Source organism: Ostrea edulis, chromosome 1, assembly GCF_947568905.1.
Source record: "Ostrea edulis chromosome 1, xbOstEdul1.1, whole genome shotgun sequence".
Taxonomy (NCBI): domain Eukaryota; kingdom Metazoa; phylum Mollusca; class Bivalvia; order Ostreida; family Ostreidae; genus Ostrea; species Ostrea edulis.
In genome coordinates, this window is record NC_079164.1 from 51453412 (window position 1) to 51472629 (window position 19218).

The 19218-nt window shown below is 35.1% G+C and overlaps 1 protein-coding gene across 6 annotated transcripts in view; it reads left to right on the top strand.

Annotated features, from left to right (window-relative positions):
- The window catches only part of LOC125650589 (protein LSM14 homolog B-B-like), a 30410-nt gene extending 18610 nt beyond the window's left edge, over positions 1–11800 (top strand). For all 6 annotated transcript variants that reach the window (XM_048879003.2, XM_048879022.2, XM_048879011.2 and 3 more), the window contains 3 exons: positions 120–322; positions 4981–5111; positions 8035–11800. In XM_048879003.2, the coding sequence (XP_048734960.1) occupies positions 120–322; positions 4981–5111; positions 8035–8055 (355 nt within the window). In that variant the 3' untranslated portion in view covers positions 8056–11800. The remainder of the gene's footprint in view (positions 1–119; positions 323–4980; positions 5112–8034) is intronic.
- The last annotated feature ends 7418 nt before the right edge of the window (positions 11801–19218 follow it).

Here is a 19218-nt window from a genome sequence, read left to right on the forward strand (position 1 = left end):
TGTTGATTAAAGACTTGCATGATTGGTACATGCAGCTGCTCAAATGAACAATGATTAGCTTATTGTAGGTCCTTATGTGATGCTAGGTAACTTACACTGATAGAAAGTTTTCATTTCAGGAAGTCAACCCGCCCAAGTTGGAGAGAAGAACGCAAGTTAAATGTTGAGACATTTGGCATGTCAGATAACCCCCGTCGAAACTTTAGGGGCAGAGGAAGGGGATACTATGGAGGATTTAGAGGAAACAGAGGAGGAGGTGGAGGATACAGAAATGATGGTTATCGTTCTGATAACTTCCGAGGCAATTATCGAGGATTCAGAGGTAAGAGAAAATTAAAGATAATCTGTTGATTTTTTTAAAGAAACAATACGCAAGATCGCGACTACTTTTTCCATCTTGGTTTTAATTTTTACTTTCCCCTTTCAAAGTCTCGCGAGACCCAGAGTATGCGAGAATTTGGGCATGTTCGTAAATAATACCAGTTCTGCAACTTTTGTCGTGATCGATCCACCCGATTTTAACAATGGTGCACTATGATTGCATTGCATAAGACTGTAGTAATGATTTAAGAAAGAAACATAATACGCAGAAATATCCACAAATGATAGATTTTAATGAAAATGTGGTGGATTTTTCCCCCCGCTGCTGTCAGCCAGGAAATTTCCAAAGCTGAGAAGAGCTTGCGTCAAAATATATAGCTTCGCGAGCTAAATTCAGGAGTTCGTTTTTCCTGTATCCAGACATTTTTACACACCTTTCATTTAAAAATGCTTTTATTTGTGGAAGGCACATAGATATTAAATCCTCTTCCGATCCCATGTTTTGAATAAACAAAAAATGCCCAAGATCGACACGCTTTTCTGGACTTCTTTACAAGAGAGTTCCGCTAACTCGATATTTACGATCTTGCGTATTTCATCTCCCCTTCCTAGAAGTGTTTTGTTATGAATTCTTCCATTTTTCATACATAGTTTGTCCAGGCCGTAACTTTTTTATACGCCCGTCTTTAGACGGGACGTATTATGGTATGACAATCATGTCAGTTGGTCCGGCTAGTAACTCAAATACTATGAGACCTAGAATCATCAAACTATCAGCTGATACATCTTGGGTAGAGGGTGGGTCACCGTGCAGGACTCGAAATTAGCGAGAAATACTCACAAAATGCAAGTACATTGTAAAAATATTGGACACTCAAAAATCTTAGCGAGTGGTGATTTATAAACCATGATCATATCTGTTTTATACGATGATGCACTATTCACTTTTTAGCCGAGTTGCATAGCAACTCTCGGCTTTTAAATTGGCGAAGGATGGGCAGGCGGGTGGCGTCCACAGTTAGCTTGTCCGGTCTCTAATTTTCATACTTTTTGGTGCATCTTTGTGAGACTTGCATAACATGATCACATCCAAAAGAGGAAGGTTCCTAATTATTTTGAGGTCAAAAGTCAATGTCACTTAATGCCATAGATTTGAGCTTGTCTGGTCTCTTAACTTTCATACTACTAAGGGCATCTTTGTGAAACTTACATAACATGATCACATCTAAAAGAGGAAGGTTCCTATTTATTTTTGAGGTCAAAAGTCAAGGTCACTTTGTCACTTAAAGCCATAGATTTGAGCTTGTCCGATCCCTAACTTTCATACTACTTGGTGTGTCTTTGTCAGACTTGCATATTTTGATCACATCGAAAAGAGGAAGGTTCCTATTTATTTTGAGGTCCAATGGTCAAGGTCTCTTTTTCACTATATACTGTAGATTTGAGTTTGCCTCTATCTTTTATACATGTACTTGTTGGTGCGTGTTTATCAGACTTCAAATCCTGATGACATTCAAGATTCATGTTGCTTTTGAAATCCAAAGGTCAAGGTCATTATCACACTAAATACCTATTGCGGCCATTCAAAGCTTCATACTTAAACTATATTAAATATGTGCATGTTTTTACTTCGTGAATGCAAGCGTGCATAATTTTCCAAACTGCAAATCTGCCATAGGCATCTTTGATGCGTTTTAGGGATTTTCTTAACTTGCACTCAGTCATACAAATGCTTACATGAACGACGGATTTGAACAACCATTTCTATCCGGATTTTTCTTATATGATTTTTTTAAGAAACTCGGATTCAAACAAATGCTTTAGAGGTCGGTCATCAATATCTTGTCAGGGTGTCAAGTCCCTATTTATTCCTATATTTTTCTATAAACTCGAAGGTTCCTATATTTTTCCTATAAATCATTAAAATCCATATGAAGCCCTCTATAACCCCAAAAAAATGACGGTCCTATTTTCAAGAATTATTTTTTTTATTTTTTTTTAAATCCAGGAGATGATGCTAGATTGATATTTAATTAGATTGTTATGAAAAGAATAACTATGATGATTGTATAAGAACTGTCTATTGGATGGAAAACTCCACATCTGAAAGGATTTTGTCTTTGTTTTATGTTTAATTATTTCTTCTCCAGTAAGATACTGTGCGTGCTAGATTTTATGCAGAAAAGAAACTTTTATACAAATCCTTTAATAAAAATCCCTATATTTGCCATATAAACTGTAAAAAAAAACAAAAAAAACTTTAATCCTATATTTTTAGGTCACTTGAGTAAACTCGGGTGACCTATTGCAATTGGTTTTCGTCCGTCGTGCGTTAACAATTGAACATTTTTAACTTTACCAGTCCAATTCTTTTCAAATTTGGTATGGAACAAGGGGAACATAAATTGTAAATTTCAGGATTCCTACACCCCTGGGGCCTTAGGGGCAGGGCAAAAATGACCACTTTTCAAAAATCTTCTGAAGAACCACACACATGTAAGAAAAACTAAATGCATAGTAATGTAGAGCAGGAAGGCCTCTTCCAAAATTGTAAATTTCATGATCCCCCGGGGTAGGGTTTTGAAACTAAATGGAAAGAGCAGGTAGTCTTTTACCAAAATTGTAAATTTGATTTTCTTCAGAGTAAGGGTTTTGACCCCAGGGTGGGGCCATATTTCAAGTATATAGTATTTGTGTAAGTTTGCTGATACTATACAAAATCTAAATACTTAAGAATAACAGAAAAGGATGTACAAAAAATGGTGAATTTCACAACCCAGGGTTATGGCCATATTTCAAGTATATAGTATTTGTGTAAGTTTGCTGATACTATATAAAATCTAAGTACTTAAGAATAACAGAAAAGGATGTACAAAAAATGGTGAATTTCACAACCCAGGGTTATGACTTAAGGATAAGTCCAAATTAGTCGGGTACCTGTAAAGTGCGAAACGAAATCTAACGAAACGAAACCTACCGAAACGAAACAGATTGTACAACTTTTATAATAATTAAAAATGGTATCTTAGGCCCCTGTGAAAGTTACCACATATAAATAAAATTCGCCTCCCGTTTGATGTAGGCTTTCGGGTTGACTGATACAAAGTTTTAAAAGTTGGAAAGGGGGGGTAAGCACAAAGTACATATCTGAAGTTGATTAAATACCATGTGCAATTAGTTTCAGATCCATAAATTTCAGAACGGAGGGTTACAGTCTCAGAGGTCTGGGGAAACACACTTAACGAAGGTTGGGGTCGCCGGCACTGGATCTGCGTTTTGGCATAAATACATGTTTCAGTGTTTTTTGCTCTAAAGACAAATCTATGTATACATGTGGATATTGTGTATTTGTATGTAGTATATCAAACGGTGGATTCTGAGTATGTCCTCCCGTTCTCTTTGTAATTTATGCTTCCCTTGTTCATAAGCCTTTTGATTTTACAAAATGTTGACCTCCTCCTGATATTATTGCATTAAAAAAATTCCGTTTTCCGTCCCGTTTTCAATTCCACGTCTTAGCAATACCCCAAATGTATAGAGTTATCTTTAGACTCACTACATATCAATAATAATTTTAATAATACATGTATATATATCTTACCGAATTGCATTCATATAATATGGTATACTATTTAATTTTTTTTCATTATTGAAAGTACTCGCACCTCAGCAGTTAGAGATAAAATAAGAGGTTAAGAGCTCTTCCTGCTTTCAACTTTCTCAGACACCAGCTGCTTCAAACAATGTATCTATACCCAAAGGCGGATCCAACGCCGGTGACCCACCCCTCGTTTAGTGTGTTTCCCCAGACCTCTGAGACTGTAACCCTCCATTCTGAAATTTATTGATCCGAAACTAATTTCACATGGTATTTAATCAACTTCAGATATGTACTTTGTGCTTACTCACCCCCCTTTCCAACTTTTAAAACTTTGTATCAGTCAAGCCCAAAGCCTACATCAAAGGGGAGGCGAATTTTATTTATATGTGGTAACTTTCACAGGGGCCTAAGATACCATTTTTAACTATTATAATTTAAAAAGTTCGGTTATACATGTACAATGTTTCGTTTCGGCAGATTTCGTTTCGTTTCGGTAGATTTCGCTTCGCACTTTACAGGTACCCCAAATTAGTCATATTTTTTTATGTTTTAATGTTAATACACCTATTATTTAAAGCCTTTCATCAGTGTATGCACTTTTGAGGGCAGTGAAGTTTTAAGAACACATCTAGTTTTATACTGTTGGTGAACATTAGAATTTAGCTTAGATGTTCAGAACAGGCATTTCATAGCCCATGGAAGTAGTAATACTCTTTCACTAGTATTCAGATGACTGATAAGGCCTGTGGGCCTCTTGTTTTGACTAAAAGTGCCTTGACACCCTGTAATTCTCATCTGTAGACTGGACATATTATGTTACAGCGATTTAAGGTTAAGCACAATAACTCTCCAAAGAGCAATATCTTAGGGGGATTAAAGTAGGAGAGAGTTTTCTCTAAACCAAAGCAATTTAAGTTCAAATGGTTTTGCCTAATGGTTAGGTCACACTTAGAGATTAGAGACTTAAAATGCACATGAGCCATGTGTGTGTTTGTATACTTGGTTTTAGTCATGTCTTTGTTTTGCATAGATGTTGATGTACTCGAGCTATTTTGCAGGAGGTTTCCGGCCATCATACAGTAGAGGTGGATCCAGTGGTGGTGGCGGTGGTAGTCGAAGTCAGGGATGGGTGGATTATGATTATGACTATGAAGCAGCAGGCATAGAAAGAAGGGGAAACAATAATAGGGTAAGTTTGCAATGAACTAGTTATAAAAATATGAAATTACAAAACACTTCAATAGTGGGTTTGTTTTTGGTTTTTTGGGGGTTTTTTTTTATCCTAGATTGACGTATTGTTTTTGTCCTGTCATTCTGTCCAAAACATTAACATTGCTCGTTAGTTTTAAATGGTGAGGGATAGGGTTCACATATTTCAAATTGCATATTCCTTGTGACAATGCCTTTCTTTGATTACCTTTTTAGCTCACCTGAGCTTTTCTGATCACCTGATGTCTGTCTGTCCATCTATCTGTAAACTTTTCTCATCTTCTCCAGAACCACTGGGCCAATTTCCACCAAACTTGCAAAATGTATCTTGGTTTTCAAGTTTGTTCAAATGAAGGGCCATGCCCTCTTCAAAGGGAACATAATCAAAAAATAGGGTGGGGTCATTTAAAAATCTTCTCAAAAACCACTAGGCCAGAAGAGCTGAAATTCATATTAAAGCTTCCTGATATAGTACAGATTCAAGTTTGATAAAACCGTGGCCCCCAAGGGTGGGTGGGGAGGACCACAACACAATAGGGGATAAAAATTAACACGTGAATATACAGTGTAGGGAAAATCAAAAACCTTTAAAAATCTCAAGAACCTCTAGGCCAGGAAAGTACAAAGTTACATGAAAGCTTCCTGACTTCGTGCTGATTCAAGTTTAAAATCATGGCCCCAGATGAGGGAGGGCCACAATAGGGAATCAAAGTTTTACATACAAATATTTAGGGGAAATCTTTTAAAAAACTTCTTCTCAAGAACCACTGGGCCAGAAAGGTTTACATTTACATGAACGCTTCTGACATTGTGCAGATTCAAGTTAACATCTTGGCCCCCTGGGGTAGGTTAGGGCAACAATATGGATCAAAGTTTTACATGCAAATATTAAGGAAAAAATCATTAAATATGGGTAACGGTGACTCAGGTAAGTGGTGTGGCCCATGGGCCTCTTGTTAAGAATGGTTTGGTAAAATACATTGAGCTTGACCTGTACTGATTATTTTTACATACATAAGGGAAAAAATGGCATCCGTCGATATACTTTTGTCAGCCTCAGGTCTGGCGAAAACAATACTGCATTTAATCAGTCTAAACTACAGAGCCAACAGGCATCTGGCGGTTTGGAAAGTTTGCTTTTAAAGTTATTTCCAACTTCTTCCTTGAAATGTTATGTATTAAAAATATTGAATTGTGGTATAAGTATTAAAATATGTATCGTTGAGTAGGCGTATCGTTTCAGGCTTTAGAGGTAGAGGTTCTGACTGAAGAGCAGGGCCAAACTTTGTTTATGTGTAAGACATTAACTAATGCCTTTTTTAATGCTATTGATACTAGGGTATGGGATATTGGTACCAGGGTGAGACCAAAATGGTCACAGTGACTAAATGTCTCAATAATTGAAGGGAAAAAATACTTCTCTTTGATAACTACCATTCCAATTCTTTTCAAATTTGGTCTAAAGCATCTTTGGGACAAGTGGGATATAAATTGTAAATTTCAAGAATCCTGCATCCTTAGGGGCAGGGAAAAAATTTACGAATTTTCAAATCTCTATACAACCAAAAAGTCCATATGTCTGTAAGAAAAACTAAAAGCATAGTAGAGTAGAAAGGCCTCTATCGAAATTGTAAATTTTCATGATCTCCAGATTAGAGGTTCTGATTCCAGAGCAAGGCCAAACTTTGTCAAGGTTTATGTGGAAAGCATTTAAATGATATCTTCTTTAACCCTTAAGCTGTTGCCTTAAATTTTGCCATGATATGGCTGCCAATGCTGCATTAATGATTAAATCTTACGAATATTGACAGTTCATTTTTAAAACCATGTATCTCAGCCACGATTTGTCTTACTGGTATCAAACTTGCAATGCTCCCTCGATATATTGCCAACTTTTGTTCAAGACAAATTTGGGCAATAAAGAGGGGGTGGCATTATGACGGATACACCATTACTGACAATTCACTGAACAGTCAAAAGAAATTCAATTCCCTAAATTTATTTTGTCTCCTTTCTGTATAAACATATAGATAATCTTGATTTTAATTCAGCAGTTATTTGTAATTAACCTGACTACCTTGTCCAGCCTGTCACACTTCACCCCCACTGCTCTCAATGTACAGGTGTGATTACCAAGGAATGTTATGTAATCGGCATTATTATTGAGGGTAAACTATATAATTTGACCTTTTGTCTGTAAAAATAAGTGGCATATGGCATTATAAAGGGGGTGTTAACATAGGGAGAAATCTGTTCCTTTGGATTTTCAGGCAATCAGCAGGGGTGGCAATATATCAAGGGAGCACTGTATATGAAAATTTATGAGAAAATGTTGATGATTTCAATGTCAGTTACCATTTTCTCCTATTATTTGCAGTTAACACTACAGGTAAATTTGAAGATGAAAATTAATTTAAATTTAATTCCACCCATCATTCTACTTGCATGAACTCTCCATCTTTTATATATCAGAACCAAATAATAGTGAATGCAGTTTAGTATATAAATAAGTCGCACATTGTTATAATATTTTTTAATTTTGTTTAGTATATAAATAAGTCGCACATTGTTATAATATTTTTAATTTTGTTTAGTATATAAATAAGTCACACATTGTTATAATATTTTTAATTTTGTCAATTTTAAAGGACAGGTAAAACAAAATGAAAATCATCTTTCATCTTGGCCAGATTTACCGGACGCCATTTATGATCTGCCTGCACACAGCTGTCTGCACAGATAGTGGTCTATTCCACAATAATATTAAGAAATGCATCACTGATGAGCAGTTTGGAAACGGCATAGATTCTTAATTATCCATGTGAACATTTAATGTTTCGTTTCCATTTAAGACTGGTGGCTTTCTTTGTGTTTGCTATAACCATAATGTATTTGTATTTCAGAAAGCAGCAGCACAGTCATAGACAACAATGAAAACATGGATAGAAAAGATAGGGTCACAAGAAGGCAGCTGACGTTAGATTGGGGAGCGTCCTTTAATGGCGACAAACATTTGGAAGATTATGTTTTCATGTACTGTCAGTTTCTGTGAATTTCCAAAGAGAATCCCCATTTGAAAACTTTGTGATATATTTTCAACTCTAGCGACTATTGTCACCTGAAGAAGCAATTTAGTAAGAGTGGCAAACAGTTGCAATAAATGAACTTGATACTGTGTAACCAACAGCACTGTCATAATGCTCTTTAATTTGTAACAGACTGTATGCAACAGATAATGGTGCTATTGCATACATGGTTAGTGTAAACATTTGCACAGTGAGACTTGCATGGGATTACGAATGTATTTTCTTTTGAAGAAGAGGAGGACTAGATTATGAAGGATTGGACACAGCAACAGTTATATTTATTCATACAAAGTAATCCTTGACTAAAAATTGCAGACAAAAATGTTGTTAATAACTCTTCAAAAAGTTTATTTTTGGTACTGTAAACCAACTTTTAATGTGTGCAAGAAGATATTTCTCACCACAAACCAGTACATTAATGTCTTGCATTTGTTTAAGATAATCTTCATAAAAATTTGTAGACACAAACCAGTTTATCACTGAAAATCATGAAATAAAGTTTGAATAAAAGTTGGTTTACAGTATATTGTAAATTTATTTTGTTGGAGCTATTCCATTTCAATTTATTTTGGATGGGGAAATGCCATTTCTTGATTAACATTTAAAAACACCAACAAAAAACAACCACAACCAAAAGAACCCCCAGAAAAAGTCTTCTGGTAATCATGTACTCAATTTTTTTTTTGTTTTTTGTTTTTGGTCATTTTCATTGAAAATTACAAGTGTTCATGATTAGTCCAGTATCGTAGATTCAATTATTATATTAATTTTATTAACTACACTATATTTCTCAGATGATTATCGTGTGTTAACAAATAACAATGTTGATTGATGAATACAAACTGGCTTCCTATGTAAAAGTTTGTTTAGTAAAAATCTTAATGCCAGGCTCTCCAGATCATTTTGGGCAAGAAAGGCCATGACTTATTTGGTGCCTTGACCACCCATCATTTTCAAATATGTACATTTCCAATGTGATGCAGTTGTTAACAATCGTGATGAATATAGTACATCTATTTGAATGGCTAAGAATTCTGTTAGTAGTGAAAATGGGTTATAAATATAAAAATTTATTTCATTAATTCAAAAATACATGAGGGTATGAACTGCAACACTTCACGTAAGTAAAGTGCAATGTTAAAGTAAGCTGGCATAAAGCTTTGCAGTTAGTGAAGAAGAAGAAAATTCTTGGAGTACAATTCATGCAAAATTAAGCTTTTGTGTTTGAGTAGTTGCTTCCCTTTATTAATGTTTGGCATTTTACAGCTGTACAGCACATATTTTTTGTTTGGGCTTGTGACAGATTGCCCCTCACCATAGAATATTTTTTCTAAATTGCCAGTTTCAATGTAAAAATCATGGAGTCACATGCCCACCATCACTAGAAAAATGTAATTGGCATTTCCTCCTCCTCCTCTCTGGTAGCTTATTGTACATTTCATTTTGTGTTCTTGGAACTGAAAATTTGGAATTTTGTAGTTTTTTGATTTGGAAAATTTTTGATTTACAAGAGGGCTTTGATTTGATATTGGGCTTTTACAGAAGTATTATGCTCATTGACCTTTGTCCACTTCTCAAATGGAGAGCAAGCTTTGGTATTTAGTGGGTATAGTCCTTGTGACAATGCTTTTCTTACTTTTGTGCAATTGTTGGCATGTTTCACAAGCACATGTATCTTTTTATTTAAAAACGAAAATCAAATAAGATATGTATGCATCAATTACCTCGATCAGAAATATTTCTACCAGTTTGTTCTTGAGATAATTGATCTGTAGGATTTTAGTCCAGGAAGAATTGATTAGAGGCACATCCGCTGGAATATGGATGTCAGACAGTGTATGATCATATTGGCAAATATATTTCGTTGGGATTCCAGATCAACATCTAGATGCCCCCATTGATGTTCAGGTCAAAAGATGGTGGAGCATTCATTTCTGATAGTCATCAAACTTCAGAGGCAATATGATTATGACCTTGACCAGTAGTGATCTTCATTTCAAGGTCAAAGGTTTAAGACAACCATAGAGCAAATATGTTGTTGAACTTTTAAATGTGTTCATTTCTGGATGATGGGATCGACAGAAATACATGCTTTCTAAGTGCTATCTAGTTCAGATTTGAAATTAAAGGAATTTGTAATGCTTGATTTTAGGGCAAAGCCAATCTGTAAACTTTTGTCTTTTGCACACCACAGTCTGAGTTTACCTTCCAGCGTAGATCGCAGGTGTGCTAGACTGATTGAATGTATTGGTTGTAAAATAAAGTCTTGTGCTTTGTACAGTAATATGAACTTAAAACATGCAGGGACTATAAATCATTTAGATTTATTATGCATTGTAAAGTTGAATTTGTGTTTTCAGCTCATCCATTACACATCTCATGTAAGTGATCAACTTTTTTTGGCGTCTGTTTTGTGAGAAGACCTTTCTTTCCTACCAAAATTTATGACCTTGAGTTTGGTCATAGGAGCATCAATGTTTCACAAACACATCTTGTTATAATATGCAGTGGGTCTTATTCCAAATTTATGGCATCTTTTAAGGGGTTGTAGTTATCTATAGGATAAAATGATCAAATACTAAAAGTTACGAAAAATTATAAGATTCTTTTATTGAACACTAAGTAGGTTTCTACCAAATATTTGAAACTTGTAGGTGTGATGTTACAGGACTAAAAACCTGGCATTCTGTGCATAGATGTACTAGGTGTAATGCCTTCTTCAGAAATAAAGAAATTCTTCAGGCTTGGATGCTGGGTAGAGATACCAGGGGGAACTGATGCTAGTGTACATTTGTATTAGTATACCTGTGTTTGTAGTACTGAGCTAAAAAAAAAAAAAAAAAAAAAAACCACACTCTTGAAACGTCTCTTTCTTCATACTGCGAGGAGGCTGGCCAATAATTATGCAAACTTGATTATCCACCCTATGTTGTCAGGAGCACAGAAAGGTTGCTTATAATAGGATATGCCATGACTACAACCAAAAGTAATTTTAGAAAACCTTTATTTTGCGAAAAATTTCGATGTCATCAACTATACCTCCTCAGAATGAACCAAATTTAATTTATTACAATAATTAGAAAGATCAAACTACCGGTAGTATTGCTGGGTTTGATTGTACTTCCTGTGAGAAATTGTGATTGTTTATTCATGGTAGGAATATATATTTAATTTTGACAATGTATTGAAAGGAGAAAAACGGGTTGCTTTTGACATGAGGTTATGCCATGAACTTTTTTCAAGAACATTTAGAAATTGCTATTTTAACATGAATAACAACTATAGCAGTTTTACCAGTGAAAAACAGCTGTGATCATTTGAAGATTCATATAATGAAAGCAAGACGAATCGGGTGAGCGTTGTGGTCCACGGTCATTTGCTTATTGAGGCAGATGTTTATGAATCGGCATTATTTCCTTGGTAAGACTTTAGTAATTGTGCCAGTGTCTGACCGTGACAGTGTAAGAACCTTAGTCCTGTTGATTCTCGTAAACATTCACATTCTGACAGTGAAATCCATTCTTTGATATGTAACTGAATTGGGAGGATGTGATGAATTTCGAATAAAGAAATGCGAAATATTGTTGGTTTGTTCAGTTTTATCTGAAAGATAGAGTGAGCTTTTCCTCCATTGTGTTGTGAAACTTTTCATATTAATATGTTCTTTTTTTTTAAAAATAGCTTTTGACACCAAAATATAATGAAATCTCTGGTTTTATTTTCTCCGGAGAGCTTACTTGTCTGTCTGGTCCGCCACCCTCACTTAAATTTCAGGAATCCTGCAAGGGCGGGGCAAAAACTCGTGAATTTACGAGTTTTCTATAACCTCATCTAAGAAAAACTAAATGCATATTGATAAAGAGCAGGAAGACCTACCAACATTATAAATTTCACTTCTCCGGGGTAGAGATTCTGACTACAAGGCGGGGCCAAACTTGGCATATAATGTGCAAGTGTAAAACAATATCTTTAATGGTAATTGATATTAAGTTTATATGGGCTGAAACTCTCATTTTCCAACAAAAATCGTTAACTGGATTTTGGAAGAAAATACTTTTTCCTGATCATTAGGCATATACACTAGCAGGAAAAGAAACTGCATTATTTAATATATGAAAAAATAACACTGAACAAATGTTATTTTTTTGTAATACTGTTAACAAATGTATTCGTTACAACATTTCATAATCCATTAATGATAACGTCAATTTCGGCACACTCGAAAGACACTGGTATTCGAACTTAAAGCTGACATGAATTAATAATTACTATCTGGGAAATGTGTACTGGTCGAGTCCACCTAAAAAAAATCACTCAGGTGTGACAATCACATTTGGGGTATATACGGGTAGAGTAAATTAGGCTACCTGTGAGAAATATGGCGGATAAGATGGAAATGTGTACTGGTCGAGTCCACCTAGAAAAATCACTCGGGTGTGACAATCACATTTGGGGTATATACAGGTAGCGTAAATTAGGCTACCTGAGAGAAATATGGCGGATAAGATGAGGGTGTACGTATTATATAGGGAATGAGAAACAAAAAAAATCACACTTTAAAACATGCTTTGCTCAAAATTACAAAATATTCATTGTATACCAATGCAACATTCCGAAAGTTTAGATAAATTAGGAAAAAATGCCCCCCAAAAAAAGCTTTTCTTGCATACTTGCAAGTATTTGCAGTTTCTTATGAAATAAATGCGGAGAAATCAATTGCTAATTACATACTGATAGAATGGAATAAGCAAAGAGCATAAAATATATTATTTATATCAATTCTTGCAAAATACAGGTCCATGCCATATGCATACTATGTAATGCACATGGCATGTTCGCCCCCCAAAAAACCGTATCAAATACGAACGTCTATTCAACAGGTATCGGAGATGTGCACTTGCCGAAAATATTAGATTCTCTTTATTCTGATAAATCCATGAAACAAAATGATAAACTCCATTTTATCTCGTTAGAACTTTACAACACGTTGTCATTCCAGTATACAGACTGCGACACAGTTCAACCGTGCCAAACAGGTTGTCTTCAATCAGGGGAGATGTCAGTCGAAAAAATTTCCTGTATTGAATGCTTGTCAGGTCGAGGATTTGCAGTTTATAGAAATCGGGAATCTAATCATATACACTTGAGCATCTGGTTGGATCACAGGGGCTAAGCCCGTTTTGGGCCCGAACTCTGTGATACCATAAATATAGAAAGGGGTCTAACTCTGACACAGATAAAAAACTAACCACCCGCTTCAAATGCCTAAAAAATCCTAAACTAGGTAAGCTATGCGTAATTTGTCGTTTTCCTTGCATAGATTAATGTTTTAACTACTTGCATGCCAAATTTCAAGTCACTGGTTCTTAAAATAACAAAGATATACGTCATCGTTCTCTCGATTTCACTTGTATATTTTTACTAGGACATTTACCGGTCCAGGTCACGGAGTCGTTTCTCGCCTATGACAGTAGCGAAATTCAGACTCGTATGGAAGATTTCGGACCTGTCAATTAAAATTTCAAATCAATTATACGCTACTTACTTCCTCATATTTTAATAATGTTCTTCGTGTAGACGTTACACGACTTATTTTTCCTCAGCAGCATCAACTGTTGACAAGAGCTGCCGTTTTAATGAACGCACTAAATACCCGATAGACTTAAAATCTCAAATACCTTAAAACTTATCAAAACATTATTCTTGTGATATTGCACTTAGAGAAGGAAATTGAACATTATTTCTTGGCTTTTTTAATTTTTTGTTTTTGTTTATTCTATTTCATTTAGATTATTATTACCCATTTTCCCCTTCTTTAAAGTTTTAGACATTTCGAGTATTTAGTTTATTCATTAAAATGGCAGCTCTTGTCAACAGTTGACGCTGCTGAGGAAAAATAAGTCGTGTAACGTCTACACGAAGAACATATTAAAATATGAGGAAGTAAGTAGCGTATAATTGATGTGAAATTTTAATTGACAGGTCCGAAATCTTCCACTGTCATAGGCGAGAAACGACTCCGTGACCTGGACCGGTAAATGTCCTAGTAAAAATATACAAGTGAAATCGAGAGAACGATGACGTATATCTTTGTTATTTTAAGAACCAGTGACTTGAAATTTGGCATGCAAGTAGTTAAAACATTAATCTATGCAAGGAAAACGACAAATTACGCATAGCTTACCTAGTTTAAGATTTTTTTAGGCATTTGAAGCGAGTGGTTAGTTTTTTTTATCTGTGTCAGAGTTAGACCCCTTTCTATATTTATGGTATCACAGAGTTCGGGCCCAAAACGGGCTTAGCCCCTGTGGGTTGGATATATTGCGAAATTTATCGATGATCATATACAAACTTGGATATACAAATAAGGAAATAATGATCGAAAATATACATCTGTTTGAAAATGCGGGTATTACATTTGCAATCCATAATAAACAGTTGATTACACAAAGACGCATGTAAAAGGAAATGTATAAACGAAAATATAGTTTTATTGTCTCTTTGAGAACCACATAATTATTTACGGTCTCTATGTCCATATTCATTGATTGAACAGGAGAGAGAGACTGTCCTACTTCGATGTACAGTATATCATTTTACAGAAGGAAAGAAAATTGATCACTGATATAATGGTAAGCTTACAAGCATTAAAAATTTCCAGCTTTTCAAAAAAATTTGATTGACAATATATTGAAAACTTACAGGAGTTGATGCTTATAATTGAATTCATTACAAATTTTAAAAAAAATATTAGTTTAAACTGTGCATGTAGAAAATACTGACTTTGTATGTTAGAATAACAGAAAAAAGTAAATTGTCAAAAAAGTGGGGAGAGCAGACCAGCCCAGCCTCCCTGCCCACCCCAACCCCCTGTATACGTGCCTGAAACAACATATCAATTCGTGTTGAAAGAAAGGTGCATATCTGCATTTCATTAAATTCCAAAGGAGCTCGAATTTATGTGTTCCCCTATTAATTATTTTGTATGCAAGATTCGTTTCCGAATTTAGAATCATGCTTTCAGTCAGAGCAGAAATGAATTCATTTTGAAGTACATCTAGTTTGAATGCAAATGTGGGGTTCCTTCTTTTAATTTCATCAGACTCATTAGAACCCCCCTCCCCCAAACTATGCAGCTTTGTTTTTATTGATATAGAAATCGGCATATGGATCCGGATATAAATTATATAACGTTTTTTCGTGATCATATAGATATCGATACTAGAAAATGTTTATACTCTTGCCTTTTGCATATCCTACTAATGCATTACAGTAGATTGACACTGTATCATATCAAATAAAACCTCAACACGAATTTTACTGATTTATGAATACTAACATCTTATCGAATACATTTGAAATTTCGACGTACAGCGGTATGTTTATTTTCAGAATATATCCATTGTGCCAGATCTACGAAATGAAAATATTTATGAATTACACTCAAGCCTGAAAGTAATCATTATGGCATGTTACAGATACGTTAAAACACACATATGCTATAGTCCTGCAATGCATGCATGCGATTTTTCTGAATACATGTATTTATGTGTTCGTGAATGAAGTTCCTACGCTTAAAACTATTTTGGCCTTTATGCATTTTGTTTTGTGATTTTGGTTTACCATTCCTTACACTGTGTAAATGAAGGAAAACTTGGTAAAGGGTGCAATTCTACACCATACAATTAGTATGCATGCATGCATGTGTTGAAAAGCAAAATGTACATGTAATAACCAGACATGTATCGTCATTTTTCATGGGGGGGGGGGGGGGGGGTACAACATGAAGGAAAAAAATGGAAAATTGGATCCTTTAAAACTTGCCATTCAAAATAATTAAGAAAGATGAACGAAAACAGCAATAAAATAAAACAAAAAACTCAAACAAACCAAGATGTTTTATCGGATGTTCAAAGTCCTAATGTGGGGGTGAAGGGTGAAAAGAGTCTTGTACTTTGACTGCCTCAATAATTTTTCTTTACACTTCATTTTCTTCAATCGTTGGGGGTGGGATGGGGTGGTTAGAGTCCTCTACTATGAGTGCCTCATAATATCTTCATTTTCTTAATTGGTGGTGGTGTGTGCCTTCTACTATTATATCAGAACTTTTAAACTGGAACAAGTTGGGGGGGGGGGGGGGTCCCAATATATCTTTTATTTGCATTACGAAATAACAAAAAAAAAAAAAAAGGATATTGTTATCAAAGGTGGGGGACATACACTCTTGTCCCCTCCCCTTGATTCTATTTGCTTGATAACGACGCATAATATGATAAATAAATAAATATGATACGAGTTCAACGCAGAATGTAATAACGCAAAATGGCATAGATATATAAGATCTATTGAGCGCCAAATTAGCATAAAATGAAGTAATTGAAAATAACATTAGTTAAAGATGTGTTTAATTTTTAATTATTGCCTGCTTTAAATGAATCAAATAAATCTGTATTATCAATTAATGAGAGCAATATTGAGTTACTGTTCTCTTATATATTGAATTAACGATATCATTTGTCTTAATAAGAGCGCGATTATTACAAGATCATCGTTTGAATCTCTCTCTCTCTCTCTCTCTCTCTCTCTCTCTCTCTCTCGCTCTCTCTCTCTCTCATCCCATACACTCGCACAGTGTTGTATATGCAAATTATATATGCACAAACAATTTATGTACCTAAATGATTTCCTGATTTATAAATCTGCAATACTCTGACCAGTAAATCATACGGTATAAGGATTCATGCACTATACAGGGTAAATATTCTACTCTGATACTTCCCCTGATTGAACATAGCTGATCGGCACGGGCTAAGTGTGTCGCAGTCTGCACAATGGTCAATGTTGTTTACGTAAGGGATACAAGACGAAGATGGTCTATTATGTCAGATACGGGACTGGCACGAGCCGCGTAGCGGCGAGTGATCAGTCCCGTATCTGACACAATAGACCATCGAGTCTTGTATCTTACTTAAAACATTGTTCTATCTAAAAACAAATGCATTTAAACGCACACACAAAACCCACGTACAAATAATCATTGGTATAGACAAATATATTTACACCTTTCGTTTCTGATTTGTTTTTAATGATTTTGATATATTAGGAATTCATAAACTTTAATGGCACACACGGTCAAATCTTGTCTTTAATTCACAAAAAACTGTTAGCTCATCATTTCAATTGTCATAATACGGTACTCCTCAAAACAGGGTTTTGTTCTTCATGGAAAGCGATTCGAACGCTTCTATTGTCTGAAGACTGTACTCAACAAAACAGGTTTTCTTTTTTGGGTGAATGAGGGGACGTAAAGGGTGTTCGGAAAGAATGTTTTAGATAAAACAAAACATTGATTTCCTACGTTCCTTTCTGGGAACCCTAATAATATGATACTGACACGTAGGCTTATAACTGGTATAAAAACAGAAGCCGCATCCCTCTTTTAGCATTTAGTCCGGGTGTCTTGAAGAAATGGACTCAGATGATGACTACCCTCTTACTCAAAATAAATTTCGCGATACTACTACGGATTTAGCAGACGAGAATTCTGATGCTATTTTGAATGATATTCTGGATTTAGAGGAAGAAAGAAGGAAGAAACCAAATTTTAAATTGAACTTTGACCTTAAAAGTGACTGTTTTTCTGATATATCAGATGCAGACAATGACCTCTTAGTTCAGGCCTCACAGGAAATAGAGAAAGTGGACAATTTCGAGCGATTTGCATTGCCTTTACAGGAACACGATGTACAAGACTTTGTTTTGAACTCCAAACCTGTCAATACCATTAACAAGACACGTTGGGCAGTGAGCGTCTTTAATTCTTGGAAAAACGCGCGGAAATGGCACGGCGAACTTCTGACTATGTCAAATGAACATTTGAATTCGGCATTGAAATTCTTTATTCTTGAAGTACGAAATAAGGCAGGAAAAGAGTACTATCCGAATACAGTGTATGAAATAATCATATCACTGCAGCATCATTTGAGAGCAAATAAAAGATTCGTCATGTCATCTGCGATTCGCACCTCCGATGAACAATTACAGAGTGCTAGTGATTTAATTCAGAAACCGTCCACAGTGTCCCCGCCGGAGCCGAAAAAAGTGAAGCTCAATGAAAGTGTTTCCTTCGGATCGAGAAAAGAAATAAACATCACTGCCGGGGATGTAACAGTGAATTTGCGACTTTAATGTGCATGTGTTTAAATGAATGATTGTGACATGGATTTATAACTGTGGTGCCTTAACGATTTCATATCCGGATTGTATCGGATTATTCATGAAACACTCATTTCGTATAATTTACTGGAATATTTCATGCCTTGAATATTGTATTTGATAAATAATAAATATGTTTTCTCGAACAACAAAGAGTGGTCTTTGTTCCTGGTTTTTACTGTCAGTCCAGTATTTTTCATAATATTGGCCTGCTCTTAATAATACTGGACTGCTCTTAATAATACTGGACTATGTTCAGTACAGTATGAAAAATAAAGTACTGTCAAAACAATGAACTGACGTCACAACAATGTTTTAATGTTGGAATACAAATGGAGTGTATCGTTTTGTTTCATGGATTATGCTAATAAAGGGAGTTTTACTACTACTTTGAGTATTTTCGACAAGTGTACACGTACATCTGCGGTCCTTTACTGATACTACGAGTAGACCCAGGTAAATAGTCGTCCGCATTCGATGCTTTTTCATGGCGAGCATACATGACCATGTCTTCTTTATACGTACAGTAGCATTTATGTATTTGCATTTTGCTTGTGTGTGAATGGTATAGATTTTATACCCTTTGCTTATTCCATTTCATCAATAGATAACAGATGAAATATTTCTCCGCGTTTTTGTATAGTTTTGACATATTTATTGCAAATGTACGCACATTCACGTAAAGAAAAGGCATTCTATATTTATTTATCCAAAGCTTTTAGAATGATTTACTACTGTACGATATGTTTATTGTAATTTTGAGCACTGCGTGGTGTTTCAAAACGT